The 23,557-nt window shown below is 47.1% G+C and overlaps 1 protein-coding gene across 3 annotated transcripts in view; it reads right to left on the bottom strand.

Moving 5' to 3' along the window:
* LOC101674511 (myocardial zonula adherens protein) overlaps positions 1-23,557 on the bottom strand; it is a 90,499-nt gene that overhangs the window by 49,331 nt on the left and 17,611 nt on the right. For all 3 annotated transcript variants that reach the window (XR_006602785.1, XM_004777292.2, XM_004777295.3), the window contains exons 3-8: positions 16,522-16,677; positions 13,017-13,109; positions 9,809-9,922; positions 6,002-6,154; positions 2,129-2,254; positions 991-1,119 (exon numbers count right to left, since the gene is read on the bottom strand). Coding sequence is in view for 2 of the 3 variants with exons in the window: in XM_004777292.2 (XP_004777349.2) it covers positions 991-1,119; positions 2,129-2,254; positions 6,002-6,154; positions 9,809-9,922; positions 13,017-13,109; positions 16,522-16,677 (771 nt within the window). In the remaining variant the exon portion in view is untranslated. The remainder of the gene's footprint in view (positions 1-990; positions 1,120-2,128; positions 2,255-6,001; positions 6,155-9,808; positions 9,923-13,016; positions 13,110-16,521; positions 16,678-23,557) is intronic.

The following is a 23,557-nucleotide window of genomic DNA, read 5'->3' as shown; positions in this document are numbered from 1 at the left end:
CCCAAAAAAGACATTTCCTAAGTGGGAACCCCCCCCAAGCCCCGAAGCTCCAGAACACAGAGTTTCGTGCCATTCCCGTCCTGGCTGCACCTTGCCTCATCAGGAGACAGGAGGGGGTCTACGCTGTAGACACCAGAGGTAAGGAGACCGCCCTCAGAATCACTGGAAGCCCAGGCATTCACCTCGCCTGCATTGTCCCTACTCCTAGCTCGTCACCAGCCGGGGGACACTTAGCCTGAGTTACCGGGGGCTCCGATGTCACAGTCTCAGCAGGTGGTCACTGACTTGCAGACCCACAAGCTGCTGAGAGCCATTCTCCAGAAACCAACCACAGCTTTGCCCCCAGACTACCACCCCACCCCCAGAAGTCAGCGGTCACCTGCTGAAGGTCACCCTGCCTTTTTCCTCCTTCCTGCTCTTTCTCTTTCCTCTCTCCCACCACTCCTTCCCATTTTCCACTTTCTGCCTAATGTCCGGTTTCCTCCCTTGCTCTCAAATGTCTTCTTTACCTCTGAGCTCCTGTCTTTCCCAGCCTACCCCCAACCCGACTCCCAATGCCTCACAAAAGACGTGGTGACCTCACTCGGCTGGCAGATGTGGGGTGTCCGAGAAAAGCCAACCTTTCAGATGCAGGCCCACTCAGGGTGCAGATGGAACATTTGAACAAGGCTTGCTTACTCAGTGAGTAAATGGAAGTTCGTGCTTGGGACCTCAGCAAAGCAGGGTGCGAAAATACGAATTTGGGTAAATATTTACATATAGAATGTTTTTTTAAAGCATCAAAAGAGTTACCATAGTAAAAATAAGAACTTTGTCGGACCGCCTCAGACCTTATTTTACAGCTCTGTCTTTCCTGTTTAAATCACAAATCGGAGGGACAGGTAGGATGGGTGCCGAGGGCGCCTCACGCCTTCAGACAGGCCTGCCGCGACTCCGGAGAGGCGGGGAGCCTGGGCAAGCGGGCGCTGGGCCTAGGGCAGTGTCTGTTACCTTTTCCATGCGCTCAATCAGCCTGTCCAGCTCTCCGATCCTCCGGTCCTTCTCCTCCAGGCTGATCTCCGCCGCTTCCATCTTTTCATTGGCTTCCTCAATTGCTTTCAGAAAACTCTTGGTTTCTTCCTGCAAAAGAAGCACACTGTTCTCAGCACAGCCTTGGAGACCTGAGGCTGCTGACCAGGGTCCCAACAGCACCAGCCTTGCTGAATCATGGGGTCTCTCTAGAAGCACACCCTGGGGGGGCTAGGCGTGTCATGAACTCATATCACGAACTCCTGTGATTCTGGGTCTCACCTAGAAAGAAATACCGTGTGGCTTTTTAATGGGTCCAGTTCTTTTTTTCTCCTTTCTCCCCCTGACTCCTTATATCTAAAAAAACAAGCCTGCAAATGTTATTTCTCCCTTGACTGGATGCTCGAATTGTCCACGTATTTGCCAACAGCATAAAAGGCAGTAGGGCCATATCTGGAATTGAATGCAGACTGCTAGACCCTTCCCACATATTGCAATGTACCCACTTGGTCAACCATCCAGCCCCTGTATAGAGCTTTGAGAACACAAGACAAGGCAGCCACAGCTCCCTGCCTTCAAGGAACTTATACTCGCTCCTAGGGAAGCCAGGATGTGAGGTGTACAGTCCAAGTCTAGTAACGGGAACAAGAGAAGGCCACAGCAAAGAGCAGAAAGAGTGTGGGCTTCCCAAACACGGAGGGCACTTCTCATGAATGGGAAAGACTTGGTGCATGGGGAGGGGAGGGGGAATAGCATTTTCCAGGCTTTGCAGGAGCTCAGGGAGGAGCGAGGGCAGGGAAGGAGGGGATCTCAGGGAAAGAGGAGCAAATGGAGGGAGAAGGGGCACAGCTGCACAGAAGCCCGGACGCGCCGGAGAGTCTAGCCAGAGAAAGGGGGGTATTCAGAGGCAGAGACTGGGGGCTATGCAAGGCAAAGAGGGGGATGCAGAGAGGGAGGAAGAGGTGGGGGAGGGAGGGAGCCAGTGAATAAACACCTTGACCCTCTCCCACGTTAGCGTCCGCTGACTCCCCTCCAGGCAGAAACCCTGTTACCGCAGCCCCCCCAACAATGACGGATGGAACATTCTCCGTTCCTTGGTCGGAGGCTAGGACGTACACACCAGGAGAGCCTCCTTCTCGGCGCTGTGCTTCCGCTGTTCCTCCTGCAGCTTCTCCTCGTACTGGCTGTACAGCTTCTTGGTCATCTCTCTCATCACCTCCGCGTTGGCTTGCTGGGAGGATTCCACCTGCAAAGACGCGCCCGTCAGAGCTCTGGCTTTTGCCGGCCCCAGGGAGCCGGCCCCTCTCGTCAGGTGGGCAAGGTGCGGACACACAACAGGGAACCCGGGATGCTGCTGCGGGAGACAGAGCAGCGGGAAGGCAGGGGAGAGGGACAGCGGGAAGAGGGACAGCGGATGGGTAGGAAAAGACAAGGCAGTACTTCACACGGTGCTTTCGGGACAAAGACCTTCCATGGGAGCAAAGTTTTCAAAAGACAAATGTAGCTAAGTGTCTGCACTGTCCCCTCAATTTAGCCACTTTTAAATTAAATTCCCTTAGGGTGCCCCTGGCTGTCACAGTTGATTAAGTGTCTGACTCCGTTTTGTCTCAGGTCATGATCCCTTGGTCGTGACATCAAGCCCCATGTCCAGATCGGTGCTGGGCGTGGAGCCTGCTTAAGATTCTCTCTCTCTCTCTTTCTCTCTCTCTCATCCTGTCCCGCTCCCTATTTAAAAAAAAAAAAAGTGAATTCTGTCTAAAACGTGTCCACACTTCACTATCTTCTTAATCCCTTTCTTTTTATTTTATTTTATTTTATTTATTTATTTGACAGACAGAGATCACAAGTAGGCAGAGACACAGGCAGAGAGGAGGCAGAGAGGAGGAAGCAGGCCCCCTGCCGAGCAGGGAGCCCAATGTGGGGCTCGATCCCAGGACCCTGAGATCATGACCTGAGCCGAAGGCAGAGGATTAACCCACTGAGCCACCCAGGCGCCCCTTAATCCCTTTCTTTAGGGACTTTTCTGGCCTAATGTCTTTTGATCCTGAAGTTTTATTATCTTTTATTTTATCAATTTTAATAAACCTTCTCTGGATAAAATCTCCGTATCCTAACTAACCTCAGAAGACATGCTTTTCAAATTCTGGAGTATTCTGTTGTGGGCTGGAAAAAAAGATCACTACGTTATTAGAATTGGGTCTGAGTAGAATAAGCAATAAAATTTAAAATGTTAAAAAGGTTACCTATTGAAGGAAACACTAAGAGACTAAAGGGAATGTTACAGATACAGATATTATATTTCTGAATATACTGTTTTATAAATTTGACTCTGAGTTAAGTAAATCGTTTATCTGTTATAAAAAAAAATAATAAATTTCAAGAAATTAACTACCAAGACCATTCAATGGGAAAAGAAGACTCTGAGAAACAAACTGAGGGTTTTGGAGGGGAAGGAGGTGGGGGTTGGGTGAGCCTGGTGGTAGGTATTAAGGAGGGTACGTATTGTCTGGGGTACTGGGTGTGGTGCATAAACAATGAATTTTGGAACACTGGAAAAAAAATTAAATAAATAATTTTAAAAAACAGTACAAAGACAAATGGATAGCTGCATGCAAAAGAGTGATATTAGACACCTAACACACCACATAGAAAAATTAAGCCAAAGTGGATCAAAGGTTTAAGTGTAAAAGCCAAAAGTGTAAAAGCCAAAGCTATAAAAGTCCTCCAGGAAAACATAATGTAGGGGCGCCTGGGAGGCTCAATGGGTTAAGCCTCTGCCTTCGGCTCAGGTCATGATCCCAGGGTCCTGGGATCAAGTCCCGCATCGGGCTCTCTGCTCAGCAGGGAGCCTGCTTCCTCCTCTCTCTCTGCCTGCCTCTCTGCCTACTTGTGATCTCTGCCTGTCAAATAAATAAATAAAATCTTAAAAAAAAAAAAATAAGGTAAATCTTTGTGACCTTTGGTGAGGCGATGGTTTCTCAGATACGATACCGAAAGCGCATGTGACAAAAGATACATAGAAAGACTTCATCAATACTCAATATTAAAACTTCTGTGTTTAAAGGATACCATCAAGAAAGTGAAAAACCCAGCGAGTGGGAGAAAAGATCTGCAAATCGCCTATCTGATAACTTGTGTCCAGAACACGGAAAGCATTTTTACCACTCAATAACAAAATATCCAACTTTAAAAATGGGCGAAGGCTCTGACAGAGATCTTTGGGAAGATACACAAATGACCTAGAAGCACAAGAAATCTGGGCAATGTCATTCATTGTCGGAGAGCGCAAAGCCCCCGGGAGATACCTCCTCACTCTCCTGCATGGCCGTCAGCAGTGAAGCAGCGGCAAGTGTTGGTGAGGAGGATGGGGGACATCAGAAATCTCACACAGTTGGGGGAACTGTAGAATGGTGCAGGCATATTCTAGATTAGCTTCCTACTGTTTGGCTTTATTTTTCCCCTGCCATGTGCATACATTATTTAAAATTTTGTTATGTCAGAGAAACAGGGAGGCCTTTGAAGTCAGGTTGCCCGCATGGAGTTGAAGCTGTCCCATTAATTACACTGGCCAAGGAGTACCCAAGAAAGACTGACGCTCAACTCACGTAAGAAATCTGAAGTTAGCCTTGCCATACATTCGTGCCTTCCTAAGTACTGCATCTAGAAACGCTCCCGCCTGGTCTGGGGAACACTCAGGCAGGGACTCCTAGTGCCGGTCAGGCCCAGCTCAGGAGAAAAGAAAAAGTCAGCAGTACTTTTTGGCTCTTTCAGCAAGGCACCCTTTTTTTCCAAACTCTTATTCAGACATGTGGTATATGAAATCATAAAGAGAAGAGCTACCCTGTTTGAAGTAAAGCAAAGACCACATCTGGTCAGGGTGGTTGTGTCTGGCCAGTGGGACCAGGCAGACACACACCCAGGGGTGACGATCACAGTGATGACACAGTGCAACGTGGCAACCCCTCCCCCCATGTGAGGTAGCCCCACACGGAGGGGGACTGCATGTCCCAGTTTGTCTCCCTAACCCATTCCTTGTTTTAAAAAAAAGATTTATTTATTTGGGGGAGGGGGCGTGTGAGCAGGGGAAGGGCAGGCAGAGGGAGACGCAGCCTCCCCACTAAGCACAGACCCCCAAATGCAAGGCTCGATCTTACAACCTTGAGATCATGACCAGAGCTAAAACCCAGAGTCAGACGCCCAACCGACTCAGCCACACACGTGCACCCCCCGACTCAATTCTCAATAGCACCACCCTCCAGTCCCAATAGTGTCCTGGTTTGAGCAATCCATTATACGGGTCCACCGCCCATGAGGAACTCTCCTCTAGGACCGCCTAATGCTGTGCTGAACATGACTGGAAAACCACAGACTTATGTATGAACAAACTGATTCAGGAAATAATTTACTGAGTGCCTTCTAGGCACCATGCATGGATCTGCTCCTATCAGAGGGTACAAGATCAATCCATGCTTCCCATCTAGAAGGGGCCCTAGCACCTCCGAGGCAGGAGAAGCCCCATTGAGGAACAGGCACAGGCTGGTAGACAAGAGGGACACTGCCCAGAGTCCTTGGTCGCCCACGGATATTCTTCCTGTGTGCTCTCAGACTCTTTCCTCTCACACCACCCAGAAAGACCTTGAGACGTCACAGAAAATCTAAACTGTGAAGCTTCTGGAGTCCCAGGCCTGTGGACACTCCCAGGGTGTGATTGTAGCGCCATGATGAGGGGCTCTCAGCAGCCTTTGAGGCCACTGGGGCTGGGGCAGAAGTGCCTGCTGGGGGTGTTCACGGGGAACCCCAATCTGGACCGACAGCAGTGAACACACAAACCCCCTCAATGCCCGCGAGCCCAGCCCTGTGGGGTTGGCCACAAAAATGCGGACCACGCCAACTAGGCAACAGGGGAAAGAAGATGGAACTCCCAAAGATGGCAGGACAGAGGAGAAAAGGGAACGAGGAGGCGGCTCAGGGGGACGTCGGCGCTCTGCTTTACCTTCATTTTCAGCAGCTGGTTTTCGACCTGCGCCACCTCCAACTGCCTCTGCTTTTCCCGCAGCTGGCCCACGGAGGCTTCATAGGTCTGCCGCAGGTCTCTCATTTGATCCTTAATGTGGCTATTTTCCAAAGTAACATCCACCAGGGTTTTCTAGGGATGTGAAAAGAAATCAAAACCAGAGCCAGTGATGTGAGTAAATGTGGCCAGAGTCAGGCACTGGGACATCCCTTTAGCATTAACCATTGAGAAAGAAGTCAGGCCCCGGCAGCTGCAAGCCGGGGACGCTGGGTTCTGAGGGGCTGCGGGTTCCCCCACGGGGGTCACGACGTCTGCAGCTCTGTGGCTGGGTGGCCAGCGAGCCTCTGCCCACCCACCCCGCCACTGCTCAGGATGGCTGGAAATGGACTAAAATGGAGTCTTTCCAAGGAACAGTGTTCCTAAGGCATCATTTCACATTAAAAAAAAAAAGGGTTTTGGATATAATAAGGATAGAACAAATCCCATTTTGAGAAGGCAAATGTATAAACATTTGTTCAAATGCATTTATGCAGAGAAAATTTGTTTAAAGACTAGGCTGAATTTCACCAAAATCTAAATACTAGGTTACCGGTAGGTGGTAGGCTTAGGGGAGATATTTATTTCCTTCTCTGTGTTTTCTGTCGCTTTCAGATTCCCACAACAAAATAAAAAAACAAAACACGTTTTGGAGAATAGAGGTGTTGCCTTTTCTCCTTACAGGGGCTGTCACCACTGTTTATGGATTGCCTGTCCAAAGGCTGAGGTGCTGGTGACGCCCGGCGAGTTTGCCACCTTCCCCCCTTAGAGAAGGGTGGTGACAAAGGAGCACCAGGGAGCAGGGTTTGAGGACTCAGACCAGGGCCTGACAAGCATCAGAAGCCTGCAGATTTTTGCTCCTGGCCACCCATTGGAGCAAGAGCGATTGGATTAACACTGGTGTTAGTTAACGCTTTGGGTACCACTTGGTGAACTCCTTGTACCGAGAATGGTCTCCATAACCCGGAATTCTTACCACTGGGGACTGGGTTATGGGCACCATCTCCCACCTCCCCAAGTCGTGTTCTACTTTCAGGTAGACAGGGAAACTCTGGGGTTGGACCCATTTTCTAATACGTTTGTTCTCTTTGCAGATGATCAGTCCCTGAAGCTTTTTCAAGTCCTTAGCCTCCCTTTTGGATAAAATGCCTCTCATTCTCCTTGAATCAGGAGAAAGGATTTTTGATGGTGTGATATTAAAAGAAACACAGAAGCCATTTGGAAGCAGAGGATCAGAAAATAATTTGAGCTGCAAGGGGTTTAGAAACCACCTGGCCCGGTGCAACCTCTCTGGAAAACAGCATGGAGATTCCTCAAAATGTTGAAAATAGAACTGCCCTATGACCCAGCAATTGCACTATTGGGTATTTACCCTAAAGATACAAACGTAGTGATCCAAAGGGGCACGTGTACTCGAATGTTTATAGCAGCAATGTCCACAATAACCAAACTATGGAAAGAACCTAGATGTCCATCAACAGATGAATGGATCAAGAAGATGTGGTATATATACACAATGGAATACTATGCAGCCATCAAAAGAAATGAAATCTTGCCATTTGCGACAACATGGATGGAACTAGAGCGTATCATGCTTAGCGAAATAAGTCAAGTGGAGAAAGACAACTATCATATGATCTCCCTGATATGAGGAAGTGGTGATGCAACATGGGGGCTTAAGTGGGTACGAGAAGAATAAATGAAAGAAGATGGGATTGGGAGGGAGACAAACCATAAGTGACTCTTAATCTCACAAAACAAACTGAGGGTTGCTGGGGGGAGGGGGTTTGGGAGAAAGGGGTGGTATAATGGACATTGGGGAGGGTATGTGTTTTGGTGAGTGCTGTGAAGTGTGTAAACCTGGTGATTCACAGACCTGTACCCCTGGGGATAAAAATATATGTTTATAAAAAATAAAAAATTATATTAAAAAAAAAAAAAAAGAAACCACCTGGCCCAACTACCCCTCTCTAAGGCCCCCAGGCTTTACAGGTCCAGCTCTTGTGCTTATGAGCCTACATCTGGACCCAGAGACCAGGGTTCTAATCCTGGCTCTGCTACTAACTAGACACCTTGTTCAAGGCATTTCTCTCTGCTGGCCTTGGCTTGTTCATCCATAAAACAAGGGGACTGGAAGTCATCTCAGCATCTAAACCCCTTGCAGCTCAAATTATTTTCTGATCCTTCCCATTCTGACATTCTGTGTAATTAAATCAGGGGTCTGGTCTCGTGGTCAAGAATAATGAAAATAGGCCAGTCTGACCAATGAGAGAGGTCAGAGTCTTGCAGAAATAAGAGCACACCTATCTTCAGACTCGCTTGAATTTCCTGGCTGTGAATAGGGTGCCTTTCTTTTCTCCTTTTTCTCCTTCTCTTTCTGCTGCTTCTTTCTAACAATAATTTTTAATCTTTTCGTGATAAAGCTCCCTGGTCTGCCCCCAGCCAAGAGGCTGGATCATAACTAAGAACCAGTCAGGGTACCTGGGTCAAAGCTGACCCTGTTCTAATGGCTGACCTCACGGCCTGGGGCACCAGCCGATGGCAGAGCGGAAGAACAATGGGGAAGAAAACCCAGAAAATCAGAACCTATACCAACCAGGTCTGAACTCAGGTGAGGTGCAGCATCGCCCGGTTGGCCAGGAGTGGGAATATGCCCAAGAGCGAAGGAAAGAGAGCCTTGCCAACCCCCCGATGGCAGGAGGAAGGGAAAGCCAAAGCTACTGAATAAACCAGACCCAGAGCAGGGCCACGCCTGAGGCAGGGGATAACCGGCACACACTAAGAAGGACCAGGAAAAGGGTGAGGCTCCGAGCCCCCACTGGAAACGGCCTCCCAGACAAATTGGAACAAGACGCCCACCTGGGCCCACTGTTGTGCCCAGATCTAGGGTTGGAGCTACTGCTGTAACAACTGGTGATCCCAACATGAAATCTGTTTATCTGATAAGTTATTTATATAGAATCAGGAAGGACAATAATGGCCGTGGGACCTTTAAGAGGAGGGTAGAAAGACAAGAGTCAAATGAACTTGGAGGAGAAGTAGAAACTATCATTTGCATATCTGGAGACTAAAGCCAAGGGATGCTGCTTCTGGTGAATGCTTTCAGGTTAATTTGCATATGAGACACAGGACTGGGGTGGAAGGGTAACAGGGTGGCACGGGCCCGGTGAGCTCCCAGCAAATCAGATGACTCAGGAGAGCAATTCTCTGGGATTGACCACACACATCTGGAGGATCCTGAGTCTTCTGCGTCCCTGTCGGCTACTCTAGGACATCCTCTGGCATGCACAGGATTTCTTTTCTTGTGAAATAATTTCTAAATTAGGCAAACGTGCTTAACGGCCTTTGGGAGCTCCTCGCAACGCCTGACCACAGAATGTCTATGATTAAGTCTGTCTCTCCTGTGTCTCGGTAGAAATTCCTAAACTGGGGCTGTTTTAGGCGCTGACACTTAAGACCCCCTCGGGTGCTTACTGGAGAAGGGGATGCCTCTAGCACAGAGCTCAGGATGGAAACTCCCATTTTAACGAAGGCGAAAACAAAACTCAAAGGGTTACAGCCCCTGCTTGGAAGCACTTCTTTCACGAGCGTCCTGGTGGGGTCTCTACCGTGGCCATGCTTGAAGGATCCTGCATAATGGCCCGAAGACACCCATGACTTGCTTTTCTCCAAAGGCACAGGGTCCACGCCTGGTTAGGTGTGCGCGCTCCACCCAAAGGGCACCCAGGCTGACCGTGAGCGGACAAGTACCTGTAGGCCGATGGAGTCCGACGTTAAGGACGAGTTCGTGGCATTAAAACTGTCCAGGGCTGACGACTGTGTCTGGATGTGATTCTTGAGATACTCCTGCTGAGCCTGGGAAGCCTGGACAGATGATGAGGTAGTTACACAAAACCACATACACCTGCAACAAGCCTCGGTTAGGCTAGAACCTTCTCCTGATAGTCCAAGTAGGGCTTAAGGTTACAAAGCCCGCATCTGCATGGCCCAGAGGGGGAAAGACAAGACACTGTTCCTTCATGCCTTCCTCTGTGGGGCCTCGCTAGGTCCTCACGACACGTGTGGCAGCCAGAACCCCCGCCCTTTATGTGAAGAAAACAGAATCTGAGTTCAGGGATTTGTGCCCCAGCGGCTGAGAACAGGCACAGCTGGACCTGGAACGAAGCTGCCACATCTTCTCCTGCCATCTTGCCCTTTCTAGTGACCAGAGAGAGGAAGCTTCAAGAAGGCGGGGTGGGGGGGTGGCTCTACCGCTGCAGGAGGCAGGGAGAGTAGGGGTGAAGATTCGGGGCCCGGTCAAGGCTAGATATCCCATGGGGTCTGTGGGCTCACAGGAGGCCGCCAGCAATGACGGAGCGGGTGGTGCCCTGTGTGCGGGGGAGCCCGAGAGGGAAGAGTAGGCCTGGCCTTGGGGGTGGGCTGGCGGCATGTTCTCGCTCAGGGGCGAGCTCACCGAGCAGGAACTTTGCAGCCGTCATCGGGCTGCAGAAGGTGGGCTGGCCTGCAGCTGGAGGGCACTATGGCAGACGGACAGTTCCTGCCACCATTCTCGCATGGGAAAATGGGGGTGTGTGGGAGATGGGGATGGAAAGCGGGGGGCAGAGACTCGCGTCTGCATTTGCTGCAACGCCAACCACTGGCTTTAATTACAGCTGTTGGTGTGTGTCCCTGGATGGCAGAGTGAATTTCCACAAGTCAGTGAGGACTCCCCAGACCGCTCCTGGCAGGCGGTGGAGAACGGGCCGGGCTGGGCGGCTCTGTTTATACGCCCCCACCCCTGTAATCAGGGCCACGGCTCTTACTTAAGCAGATCATCTCCCAGCCAAGCCACTGGCTAAACTTGACTGCTGCAACCGTGCTTCCTTCCTACAGATGTTTACCTTTCTGGAAAGTGTGTCATATATACATGGACTTTTTTTCTTTACCATTATGAATCGTAAGTATGAAAAAAAATTTTTTTTCCACAGGATTTAGCTTGTTTAAACCAGAGGAATGTTATTTTTTTTTTCTTAAACTCCAAAATAGTACCTTCAAGTAGTTCAAACATTTACCAAATAAAAAAGGGAGACACCAGAATCAATCAACCACTCCTGTCCCCTCCACTCAGGTACCACCGTGCCCGCTCTGCCCCTCAACTAAGAATCCTGGTTAATTAGCTTCTTGATTATCCTTCTAGGAACTGCTTTCATATCCATAGAACTAGCTAAACATACTTATTTTCCCTTCCTGTTTTACATAAGTGGTAGCTCACTGTACATACTTCCCTGTATCTTGCTTTTTTTTCTTTTTACCATCTTCTCTTGCAGAGTAGTAATTTAGCTTACTTTCCCCTTCTCGATGGATATTTAGGTTTCCGGTCTTGTTTCTGTTGCAAACAATGTGATAACTACGCTCACACCTCTGTCGTTTCATATGTGAGAGTTTATAGAATACATTCTTCAGAACAGAATTGCTAAGTCACAGGGTAGAGACCTTAGAGACCTAAGTAATTTTGTAGATACTGCCAAGTTGCTCGTCCTCAGGGTGATTCAAAATCACATCCTGTCCAGCAATCAGCCTGCTCCTCCACAGCACGGCTAGTACAGTGTCCTGTCCACCCCCACAGGGATGCCAGGCTCATGAGTAAAAATTACTGTAAGTTATCTATAACAAATATTTTGCCTATTTTTGAGTTGTGGACTTTTTTTCTTGATGTCTGTGCACGCTTTAAGTCCTCAGAAAATTAGCCTGTTACCTATGATGTGAAGGACAAGTCATTTGGGCTGGGTTTATCATTGGACTTTGGTGTTTTCACCAGCACACATCTTTCATTTCGGTGTAGTCAAAGTTATGAAACTTTCCTTTTGTAGTTTGGGATGTCATGTCAAGAGTAACAAAGAGCCTTCTCCATCCCAAGAGTATAAAAAAACTCACACAACTTTTCTTCTGGCACTTTTAAATTTCACCTTCAGCATTTAAGATTTTGATCTCTTTGGAATTCATCCAGATATAAGCCTGTCATGACATCACATAAGATGTCCCCACAGTGTATGACTGGCCCATTTTCCTCCCTTTAGGTTGCTACATTTATCACATACTGATGTACATTTCTGGGCTTTTTTCATGGATGCTTATTTATTTACGTGTCAGTGTGATACTGTTTTAATCTCTGAAGCGCTCTCAATTTCTTGTAATAGTAATAGAGCTAGTCTTCTTCATTGCATTTCTCTCCAGAATTTCCTGAACTCTTCAGATTTATCTTCTGTCTACTTTGGGGTCATCCAGTCCAGTTGCAAAAACAACATAAAATAAAAATCTGTTGGTATTTTTATGGAGTTACAGCACGTTCCTACATTAACCTAAATAGTACTGATGGCTTATGATTTTGGCTCTTCCTGTCTAAGCACATGGCATGTCTTTCCTCTTGGTCAGTTTATTCCTAAATATTTGGTAGTTTTCTGTTGCTCTTATTTCTTCTTACCAGTTTTTTTTTTTAATTGAAATCTATTTGCTCATATCTATTAATTTTTTTACCTTCCTACCTTACAAAATTTTTTTACAGTAGTTTTTTTTCATTGGTTCACTTGTGCTTTCTGGGTATATAACCATGCAGTTTGCAAATAGTGGCAGTTTTACATCTACCTGTCTGACTTTTATACCTCTAAATTAATTTTTCTTGTTCAATTCCATTGGCTAGTCTCTCAGGTACAATGTTATATAGTAATGATGATGGCTGGTTTCCTTGTCTTGTTCCTGATTATGGAGGGAATGCTTTTAATGTAAAGATCATTCTTGCCACAAAAATATCCCTTTAAATAATAAATTTAATTCCGTGATAACATTCCCTGAGTTCATGTAAAATAGGATTCCACTCGCAAACAACATCATAAACTCAAATATATTCAGGTAGCAGACCTCATAAGGAGTGCTACGCTCTACCACCCCTCCATGTTTCCAAGTGACTGAGATAGTCACTTACTGACAATTCCTGGGTGAGCTGTCGAATCTTCTGTCTCATTTCATCATAGTCTCCATACATTCGCTTCCTTACTTTTTCCAAAGTGGCTCTCACCTGCAGACGAGATGCTATTAGAGATCAAGCTATAACATTTTCATGTGAAATTTGTTGAAACCTTAATGACAGGAAGGCCCCCCCCAAAAAAAACAAAAACAAAAAAACAATTTTAAGAACATGACAGTATAGGATTAAGGGATAAAATCACTCCTAATATCTTGTTAGAAGCCAAGAGAATTATCCAAATAATACCAGTAATAATACATATGCATTATGATTATATACGATTATAATTATTAATAAAGGTTAATTATCCAAATAAGAACCTCTGAAGAAGGTTTGTTGAAATTCACCTATCACCTATCCAAACACATTCAGGCACGATTTACTCCTTTTCCTGCCATGCATTTTTAGAAGTAGAAAATTTTTAACCAATTGACTCTATCAACAGCTGGCTAGGAGAACCAAAAAACCAAAACCAAAAAGCCCTCTAATATTCCCTGTGTCACCTCTGACCACCAAGAGCAATGAAGTGTCTGGAATATACAGCAGGGAAGTATGAGCCCGGAGAGACCATAAATTTGAACATTAGTTCCTCAACAATCACCAATAATACACAAGACACAAAATATAACAAGGGTCAGGGTGATCCCCTAAACATCTGTTTACACAACCACTGACGAAGTTTCTCTACAGTAGCACTTTTGAAGGATTAACAGGTCCTTAAAATTTTTATAAATAGCGCACCTAGGTGGCTTAATGGGTTAAAGCCTCTGCCTTCGGCTCAGGTCATGATCTCAGGGTCCTGGGATCAAGTCCCGCATCGGTCTCTCGGGCTCTCTGCTCAGAAGGGAGACTCCTTCCTTCTCTCTCTCTGCCTGCCTCTCTGCCTACTTGTGATCTCTCTGTCAAATAAATCATTAAAATCTTTTTTAAAAAATTTTATAAATAAAAACAAAAAACCTTGACTCCATCTCCTCCATTCTTCTGCTGCCCTTCTGGTTGGTGCAAGCCCAGGGGTCCTCAAATAGAAACAAAGTCTCCGGGCAGCCCCCTGCAGAGAGCTCCAGCACTTCCTGCAGGAAGGGCTCAAAGGCAGCAGTTGGTGGGAATGAGGGGTGTGTAGGGGACAGTACGGGGGGAACTTCACCTTAAAGCTGTATTTGCACAACTGGAACATGGTTTTAAATCAGACTGCATGTTTATTAGGGCTGACTGTGTACTGGAGATTTCGGCAGCCGGGTGCAATCAAGGTGCCACGCCTTCCCTAAATGAATTCTGGTAACAGAGTCTACTTTCGTCCAGTTACCTACAAATATCTTGGGAAAACGAGGCATCAAACACAACTCTTCACTCTGGGCAGACGGAATGGCTTTCACTGTGGCCCCAAGCTGGCACTCATGCTGCTCATCTATGGGCTGTGGGCCGGCTCTCCGGCTGGGCAGCAAATACTGCAGGAAGCCAGCCAGGCCAGAGTCACTCACGTCAAGAGAGAACCCACAATCCCGTAAACATGCCTAGGCATAAGCAGGCCAGGGATGGACTTGAAGGCAGCTCTAGAAGGTGGGACCTTAATTAATTTTAAGTTGCAGGTCCCAGTGGAAGCTAATAATGCAGGTCAGAACCACCCTGTGTCCTAGACACACGTCATCCCTGATTCACGACCAGCCTCCACCTGCTGTTTTTGTCTTGGGCCATTAGCAACTCTCAGCTCTGCCTCAAAGGCCTACCTGTGAAGCAGTGCCACATTGTCTGAGGTATATGAGAAGGGACGAAGTATTTCCATGAGAAAAATAGGGGAGAATAGGATATTCAAATTGCTTCTCATATAGGAAAATCCGGAATGAGACACTCAAAAATTAAAAGTTCTACTTGGGGAGTATGATGACTGCGGACTTGAGGCTGATGGTTGTCACACTCGTGTTGTGCATTTGCGTGGATAACTTTTTTGGCTTTTCTTCATTTTCTCTGTTAAATATTTATTATTATTATCACATATAATCAAGACAAGATTTTTAAATTTATTTTAACTATATAAGTATCCAACTCTTACAAGACACATGAAAGAAGGTGACCAAAACATTAATTATTTTTAATGCTCAATAAGAGATGTTCTTTCGAAAAATCCACACGAGAGCTGACAAAATGACTTTGTGTCTTCTCTGCAAACACACCATATAAAAAGCTGGCAGTTTTGACTTCAGGGGTCCCCTCCCAACCTCCACAATCTACACAGGAAAAAAACTGAAGCCCAGAGAGAACAAAAGCTTGGCTGGTCCAAACACAGAGGCAGCAGACATTGAACTGAGGCCCAGGGGGGTACTCTACTGCCCCACACTGCTCTGCTTCTCATAAGAACTTTCTAGTCCACTAGACTAGGTGCTCAGGGCCCATCAGTGTCAGAGAAACCCATTTCCCATCTAATCACACTGATGTGGTCAACAAAGGCACTATGAGGCCAAAGAACCAAAAAGGAATGGAGATGGATAGATGGATGGATGGATGGATGGATGGATGGACGGACGGATGGACAGATGGACAGACGGAGAAACAGATGAAAAGAAATAAAAAATTTAGAAGGAAATGTTCCTTAATAACTATTCTGGTTTAATGGTGGAATTATGGATGATTTTGTTTTCTTCTTTATTATACATTATTGTATTTTCCAAATTTCTTTGAAAAAAGTATATACTTAAAAATTAAGAAATGTAGTATCAAACACAAAGAAATGACACTGATTGGCCCGAGATGGACAGTGTCTACTGTGGTTGACTTCTCAGCATCTGTTTCAACACAACTGATTGGTCTGAACCAGCCATAATCAATCCCATTCCCTCGCCAGGGGATCCATCCAGGAAGGGCCTGGGAATGGGTCTGTGACCCAATCCTGGCCAATGAGACATAAAGAGAAGCCCAATAGAGGGCCTCTAAAAAAAAACCAGTGGTGAGTGGCCTCTTTTCTTCCTCCAGACACCAGGATATTTTCAGTTGATGCCATGAGCCTGAGGCTGAGGGACAGAACCAAGGGAGACTCAGACAAGTAAGACTAGAGCCTAGACATGCCCTGATGAGAGCCCAGATTCCTTTTTCTGAGATGGCTTCTATGTTTCTTACAACCCGAAGCAACCAAATGTATGCAGTTTTAAAAACTCATGTACCAGGAATGGAGTGTCCAACATAATAAGCAAAAAATCACTTAAAAGCCTCCATCTCATACACGGAAGAAGGGAGTCATCTGGTCTCCTGAGCATTCCTACTAAGTCACTCCAGCAGTTCACTCTAGACCTCACGGCACAATTACATTTAACACTACTGTGAAGATTCGCAGAAACATCTCCATCCAAAATAGTAACGCTAGGAATTCTTCCAAAAGGCCTTATCACATTCATGTCAATGCTTCCCACTCTGCCATCTAGCATGCTACAAAAGGAGTATCGATAAAACAAACAAACATCCTTAAATGACTCACGTCTCTGATGTAGTTCATCTCTTCTTTCAGCTGGTTGGTGGACCACCCGTACACCACCATTTCCTTCTGCTCATTTGGATCCGATCTCCGCACCACACCATAGACAACACCCTGAGGAAGTTTCCTGGTGGACTCCCCATTGCTTAGGTCAGGCTGCTTCAAGAAGGGAGAAGAGAGGAAAGAAGAATGACAGTTTAGGCCTCCTGGGAGCAGCTGTGACAAGGGGTGCGCTGTGTATGCCGTGCAGGCTGTGTGGGCACCAAGGAGCCAGGCGGCAAGGAGAGGCTATTGGAGACCCAGTCCACTCTCCCTTCTCCTGCTTGCACCTGGAGGAAGGGCATCTTTCTCAAATTTCTACTGAAGCACTATCCACCCACCTTAGAGTCCATCTGCAGGCCCCACTGTCCCAGACAGGTGCCCTTCTCATTCTCATGAAGATGCCAGATGGACCTGTGTTGTCCCTCATGATAAGAGCAAGGGTCTGCACTCTCACATTCCCAGTATCCTGGTAATGCTTCCCTCCCCCCACCACCACCCCATATCAGCTCCTTTGGATGCCTTCCACCTCAGACCTCATCGTTGAATATGTCCCTTGAAATGCATGAGGTTGAGATACTGGGGGAAGAATGTTGGCTGCCCTCTGGGCTGTGACCATTCATGAAGTAGTTCTGAAAAGCCAGGCATAGAAGCAGCATGGCTTCTCTCCAGAAGAATCTTCCTGAACCTTAATTCCTTCACCCAAAGCTTTGATCCGTATTGAAAGGCAAACACTCCTGGGAAGGGGTACCATGTCCTGACACACCTTTACAGAATGAAGACTCAAGAAGCCAGAAAAAAGGGCAGTTAAGATTTGTTCAGCTTCTACCATAAGCCAGATACGTCCCTCGGCACACTGAATCTTTACGACCGCTCTGTGACAGAGCGATGGTCCTCTCCACTTGACAGCTGAGGAAACCCAAGTTCAGAGATGTTAAATAGCTTGCTTCCAGCCACACATCTAGATTCAAGGCCAACTCTCTTGACACCAAGTATGCTGCAGGCTTTGATAGGGGCAGGAGGACTGAGTAAGAGCCCCCATGAGGGAGAAGGAAGGGCAGGACAAAACCAGGGACTGAGATGTCACAGACAAACCAACCTATGTCCAGTCTCCCCTGGGGCTGACCCTGGTACCTTGACAATCACAGTACAGAAGCCTAAATTCCATACTGGCAATTCTGTTCTCCCACTAATTTTTTTTTTAAAGATTTTATTTATTTACTTACTTATTTACTTATTATTATTATTATTTTTAATTGAACATTAGCAGGGGAAAGGATGGAGGGAGGAGAGATTCTCGGACTCTGTGCAGAGCTCGACTCAGGGCTCGATTCCACCGCCCTGAGATCACAACCTGAACCAACACCAAAGGTCGGATGCTTGACTGACTGAGCCCCCCAGGCGCCCCTTCCACCAATCTTTAAACCACCTTCGTGTAAATTCCTTCCATGTACTCGCAAAATATTTTTGGCATACAAAACTGTAATTTATATTTTAAAAATCATTCATTTGTGGCAGACTAAAAGCTTTATAATCCCATTCATTAAAAGTTTGTCAAAGAAAAGTCTAAAAAGACACACGACAAATTATTAATAGTAATAACCTCTAAGGATGGGACAGTGTGGGGGGGGCAGGAGAACTGGGTATCAGAGTATCAATTCTTTCTTTATACCCGTTTGTATTGCTTATCTGTCTAGGTTGGGAGCTTTAAAAACAAAAACAACAACAACAACAAAAAAAAACTTCTGGAAAACAAAATATCCATTGCTTCTCACCCTTCTGTACATATTTGGCAAGAGATGGGATATGAGGGGTTGTGACACTGTATTTGCTTCCAGAAAATGATTCCACTGGAGTCCATGGTGTGGGGGTCCCACAGGCACTAATGCAACTCTTGAAATCTGTATGTAAATTTAGGTGAAGAGGCCGTTCCATGGCTCTTGGTGGAGAGAGAAGGTGGGATTCCAGGCCCCGGTTTCCCAGACAGAGAATTAGGAAGAGGAAAAGCTGTAAAGAAAATCCCGGCAGACCAGGCAACAAAAGCAGGCTCTTTCAGTCAGACTCCACCCAGTTCCTGAAAAACAAGCTGATGAGGACCGGGGCCTCGGTGAAAGGCATTTCTGGCTTTCAGGAAGACGCTCAGGGGGCCGCATCCAGAGGGCTCTGCCCTCCTGCCCGGTGGAGGGACAGGGACCACCACCCGTGGAGGAAAACACACACAAGGTCACAACAAGGTCTGTGTAACATGGCTTTAGAGGGTGATGTCTCCAACAGTTACACACATGGAAAGACATCATCTGTGAAGCGGAAAACCGTCATTTCCAGGTTCTTGGATTTTTTTTTTTTTTTTTAATGTATGTTTGTGTGTGGAAAACATCTAGAAGGATAGAATCCAGATTTTTAATCCCAGTGGTCTCCGTTAAAATGGGATTTCATTTTTTCCCCCTTATGCTTCTGTGGGTTAGATTTTTAACCAGAAGAAAGTGTGTGTGTGGGGGGGGGGGGACATCATTTTTGAATGAATAGCTTACATTTCAATTTTCCAAAAACTAAAAAAGTTCTTACAAAGCCAGGGTCTAAATAAAGAGCCCAGAGAAGGGCCCAGCCCAGGACTCTGCTCGGGAGCAGGGCCATCCTCACGGGTCACTCCACATAGAGAGGGTTCCCCAGGCAGTGTGACAGGGAAATGGAGGGGAAGGTTGATGAAGAGCGAGCAGGGGACAAGTATTTGTCTGTTTTATTGTGCAGCATCTTCTCTCATCCTCACAGTAACCCGACCACATAAATATTATTAGTTCTTCCAAGATGGCAACATTAAGTGCCTGAGGACATCTCCCCAAATCTAAGCTCTTCCCTTTGACCAGGAAATCTTCAAAATAGCTAAGAGTTAGGAGTGAAACTGAATCTCACGTCTCCATGGGGCAGCTCAGACCTCAGGGGCAGGGCAGCCGAGAGCTAGGGTCCCAGTCCTGTCAGGGGCACTAGGAAGAGGCAGGCTCAGCACGGCAGGCTCCCATCCAGCCTCCTGAGCTCCATCTTTCCCTCGGGCCCCCACCCCCAACCTCCTTTCTGTCCTTTATCAGTCAACCTCCTTCCTGTCACAGGGCACTACATGGGCCATTCCCTCTGTGTGCAGTGCCCATGGCTGGGCCAAAATGTCTCCCCGTCGAGCACATTCTCACTCACCCTTCAGACTGGTTAGGTCTCTGCACCCTCATAACCACAACAGGGTATTGGTATCATCATACACGGAAGGCCTGCTTGTCTATTCGCTGGGCCTTACGGTCTTCTTTTCTATCATAATCCCTGACAGACACTTAGTGACTTTCTCAATAAATATTTGCTGAATGAAGAGGGAGCTTTAGAAGCTGGAAGAAATTCTGGGGACTTTTCCAGATTATGTCAATATGGCCCAGCCGGAGGGAACATCCTCTGCTTTTCTTAGAGGGAGGAACAGGGAACTGATTTTGCCCCAGTCATAAAATTCCTATCAAAGCAGTGGCAAAGGAGCCTAAGACTGCTATCGTTCTGACAATATGTCTGCATGTTGTGGGACATGGGGAAAAAAAAAATGGAAAAAAGAACTGCCATGTTTAGCACTGTGTCTGTGGCTGCGTATTTTTCCTCTCAGGTCCTTTAAAATATCTCCCTATAAGATAAATATTAGTTTTTTAGGCACGATAACAGCACTGGGATTGTATTAAGAGATAGCCTTTATCGTTCAGAGAAACATGCTTAAATATTTATGATATCTGGGATACGGGCAGAGGAAACGGATGAGAGTGCAGACAGGGCAGGACTGAGCCTGGTTTGAGAGCTCTGGGGCTGGGTGAAGGGTCAGTGATTCAGCATCCCATTCGGTCTCCTCCTGTATACGTTGGAAATTCTCTGTAATTAAAAGTTGTTGTTTTTTTTTTTTTAACTTCTTTCTAATGCTGCTTGGTTGGTATTAAAATATCAAATTCTTAAAAATATAGTTGGCCTATGAAAAGCCCCTCGGGCATGAAACAATACTAGGCAAAACTGCTTTGAAAACCAACACCCGAACAAAGGCACAAAATGAAAAGAGAGTTGGCGCCAAAGACGGGAAAAACTACCATCTGACCAAAACGCATCCATAACCCCCACGTGAGATGCAGTGTAATTAACAACAGGCAGAATCAGAGAAACATACAGAGAATCTCTCAGTTAAACTGTTCCCCGGGATGTGCTCACAGCCGAAAATTTACCGACAGGCTCTTCTACCAGAGATGAATGTACCAGAAAGTGCCTTCAAAAGGAGGAGAAACTACAGAAAAGTAACGCCGCCTACATTCCTACTGCAAGGGCTTTAGGGCTGCTGAAAGAGCCAGACCATATTTCCCAAACCCTAACTCCAAATAAAGGATTTCCCATGAGATAAACTCCATAATTCGGGGACTAGAGCTGCCATATTCACCATTTTATTCCCAATACTCGACATAAAGAGACGCTCAATAAGTACGTTTTGAAAGAAGAGGGAAGACAGAATATTGGAAAGATTTGGAGCATCTGGTCATGCAAAACACTCATCTGTGCAAAGGAAGAAAATCCTTTGGTCAAGAAGTGTTCTCAGGGAAGAAATACCTTCAGACACACACAGTTTAACATAAATTCAAACCAATGGTGGTAACCTGCCCCAGGCAGCCCCTAGCCCCAGAGCCCAGGATGGGCAGCTGGTCTCCTGTCCAGGTTGCCAATGCGACTTAGACGGACGATGACATGAACTAAATGACATGCAAACTGGAAGCCAAGTTATCTCCCAAACCTTTTGCCTTGACCCACTTCTTCCAGCCAGAGGGCAGCAGCTGACCCAGGGATGGCTGAGCTGAGCCAGGGGTGTCCTACCCACCTTGCAGGTAGAGGACCACACTGTCAGGAATGTGCTCTGACCTGTCTGACCCGTGTGTCCAGCCTAGCAAATGAGGAGGGGCCTCTGGGTGGCTCAGTTGTTAGGTGTCTGCCTTCAGCTCAGGTCACGATCCCAGGGTCCTGGGATCGAGCCCCTCATCGGGCTCCCTGCTCGGCAGGAAGCCTTCTCCCTCTCCCACTCCTCCTGCTTCTGTTTCCCCTCTCACTGTGTCTCTCTGTGTCAAATAAATAAATAAAATCTTGAAAAAAAAAATTAGGAGTCCCCAGCCATGACTCACAATTGACACGGTTTCATCTCCTTGTGACAAAAATGAACACGACACCTACCCTGAGAGGCCTTCCCACAGCCTGGCAAATAGGGAGGGGAGAGACAGCCCAGTCTCCTCAAAGAAATGGCCATCTCCGGCTTATTAAGGTATTTGTTATTTCTGAGAATCTCACAGACGGAAGAGACCATTTTATATAAAATAGGAAACTCATGCTTGGACAAAGACCGATCATTTTTTATGCTTAAAAAGAAGGAGTAGAACAACTTGTAGCCAACCAGAAATACCAAAGGGAGTGTAGTTCTAATAATAGTCTCCTGATAGGAGGTAACTTTTTAAGGCTATCACCTTCCCGCTTCTACGCAGACAACAGCTGGTTAGGCCCAGCAACCCCAGGGAAAAGAAAAGACTATCCGGAGGGCAAAATCAGGAACTAATTGGCTGGAACTCAGTCCTGTAGTACACACGTCAGGTAACCTTGACTGATAAAATACAAATATCCTCCGTAGACCTTCCCTGATAAGAGAAGGTGTGAGCGTGGACGTTCCCATGGCAACACGGCCAAGGCACTGACCAAACTGGAGCTGCGAATCCAGAGTACCAGCTGCCTGGCCTTGTGCAAGTTACTCACCGCACAGAGCTTCAGCGTCCTGAACAGGACGAATGGGGAGAAAACCACCCACCTTGCAGGGTCGTTCTGGAAATACACAGCACAATATATGTAAAACCCCGTGCTGCTGGGGCTACCTGGAGACATGATTAGGGGTGGGGGCTTTCCATTTCTGAGTATCTGGGGTCCAGCTAGAGTCTATGCATTCGTCGGGAGGCTTCTGTCCGTCTGCCTCTCTCTTCTTGGGTCCTTTTGCTCTTTGCATCACAGCCATCCAATTGTCCGGGACAGTGAGATGTTCACCCCTCAACTGGCCTTGCTGCTCTTCCGAGGGCGAAATCACAATTCAGGAGGTCAAAAACCAGAAAAGAGCTGTGCAGTCCAGTGCATTTGTAAACGGTACCCCAGCTGTCCTTGGTGTCTGACAAGACTGGGGCCGGGGGGCGGCAGGTGGTGAGTGGAAAGGAGAGACCGCTAGAGCAGGTGGCACAGCCCTGGGCTTGCTGGAAACCACAGCCCCTAGGCTCTCCCTCTTTTACTGATGGACTTCCCTACCTATTCAGCTGAATACAGAGTTCGACAGCTAAAGAGATCTGGAAAAACGCTGCCTCCAGGCTAACACCTATGTTTGCTAGAGAGGAAACCGAGGCCCAGAGATGCCCTGTCTGGCCCGACCTCCATGGTGGCGGGTGAGGGAACCAGAACCAGGACTCGGGCCTCTTCCCATCCTCCGGGGCTGCTATCTCCGAGAGGCGCACGGAGTCCCGCACACCATCAGGGCGGCCCCAGCGCCAATCCGAATGCTGGCAGCACGCTCCCTCCCCTGGCAACAGCCACTGCTGTTGTATAAACAGTCACACCAAGGACGAGGACTTAGCACGCTTACTCATCTAGGGCTTTAAAGGGAAAGACTGTAAAGCTAAATGGCAAGGGTTTGCTCCTTTGAAACATACTGGGCTATGAAAGTTCTCGACTTTGCGTACATACATATATACACGTACTTGCTCTCCCTCACTGGAGTTCTTAAGGATCTGAAGAGAGACCATTTCTGTAAAAACACAGGTCACTAACAGACACATACAGTGGTGCAATGTGAGCAGCTACTGAAAATATCATCTGCTTTGGAGTGCCTGGGTGGCGCAGTGGATTAAATGTCTGCCTTCAGCTCAGGTCATGATCTCAGGGTCCTCGGATCGAGCCACACATCAGGCTCTTTGCTCATCAGAGAGCCTTC

Source organism: Mustela putorius, unplaced genomic scaffold, assembly GCF_011764305.1.
Source record: "Mustela putorius furo isolate JIRA1106 unplaced genomic scaffold, ASM1176430v1.1 tig00003896_pilon_pilon_pilon, whole genome shotgun sequence".
Classification (NCBI taxonomy): domain Eukaryota; kingdom Metazoa; phylum Chordata; class Mammalia; order Carnivora; family Mustelidae; genus Mustela; species Mustela putorius.
The sequence above is the reverse complement of the archived record's forward strand: the minus strand, read 5'-3'. Positions and strand labels throughout refer to the sequence as shown.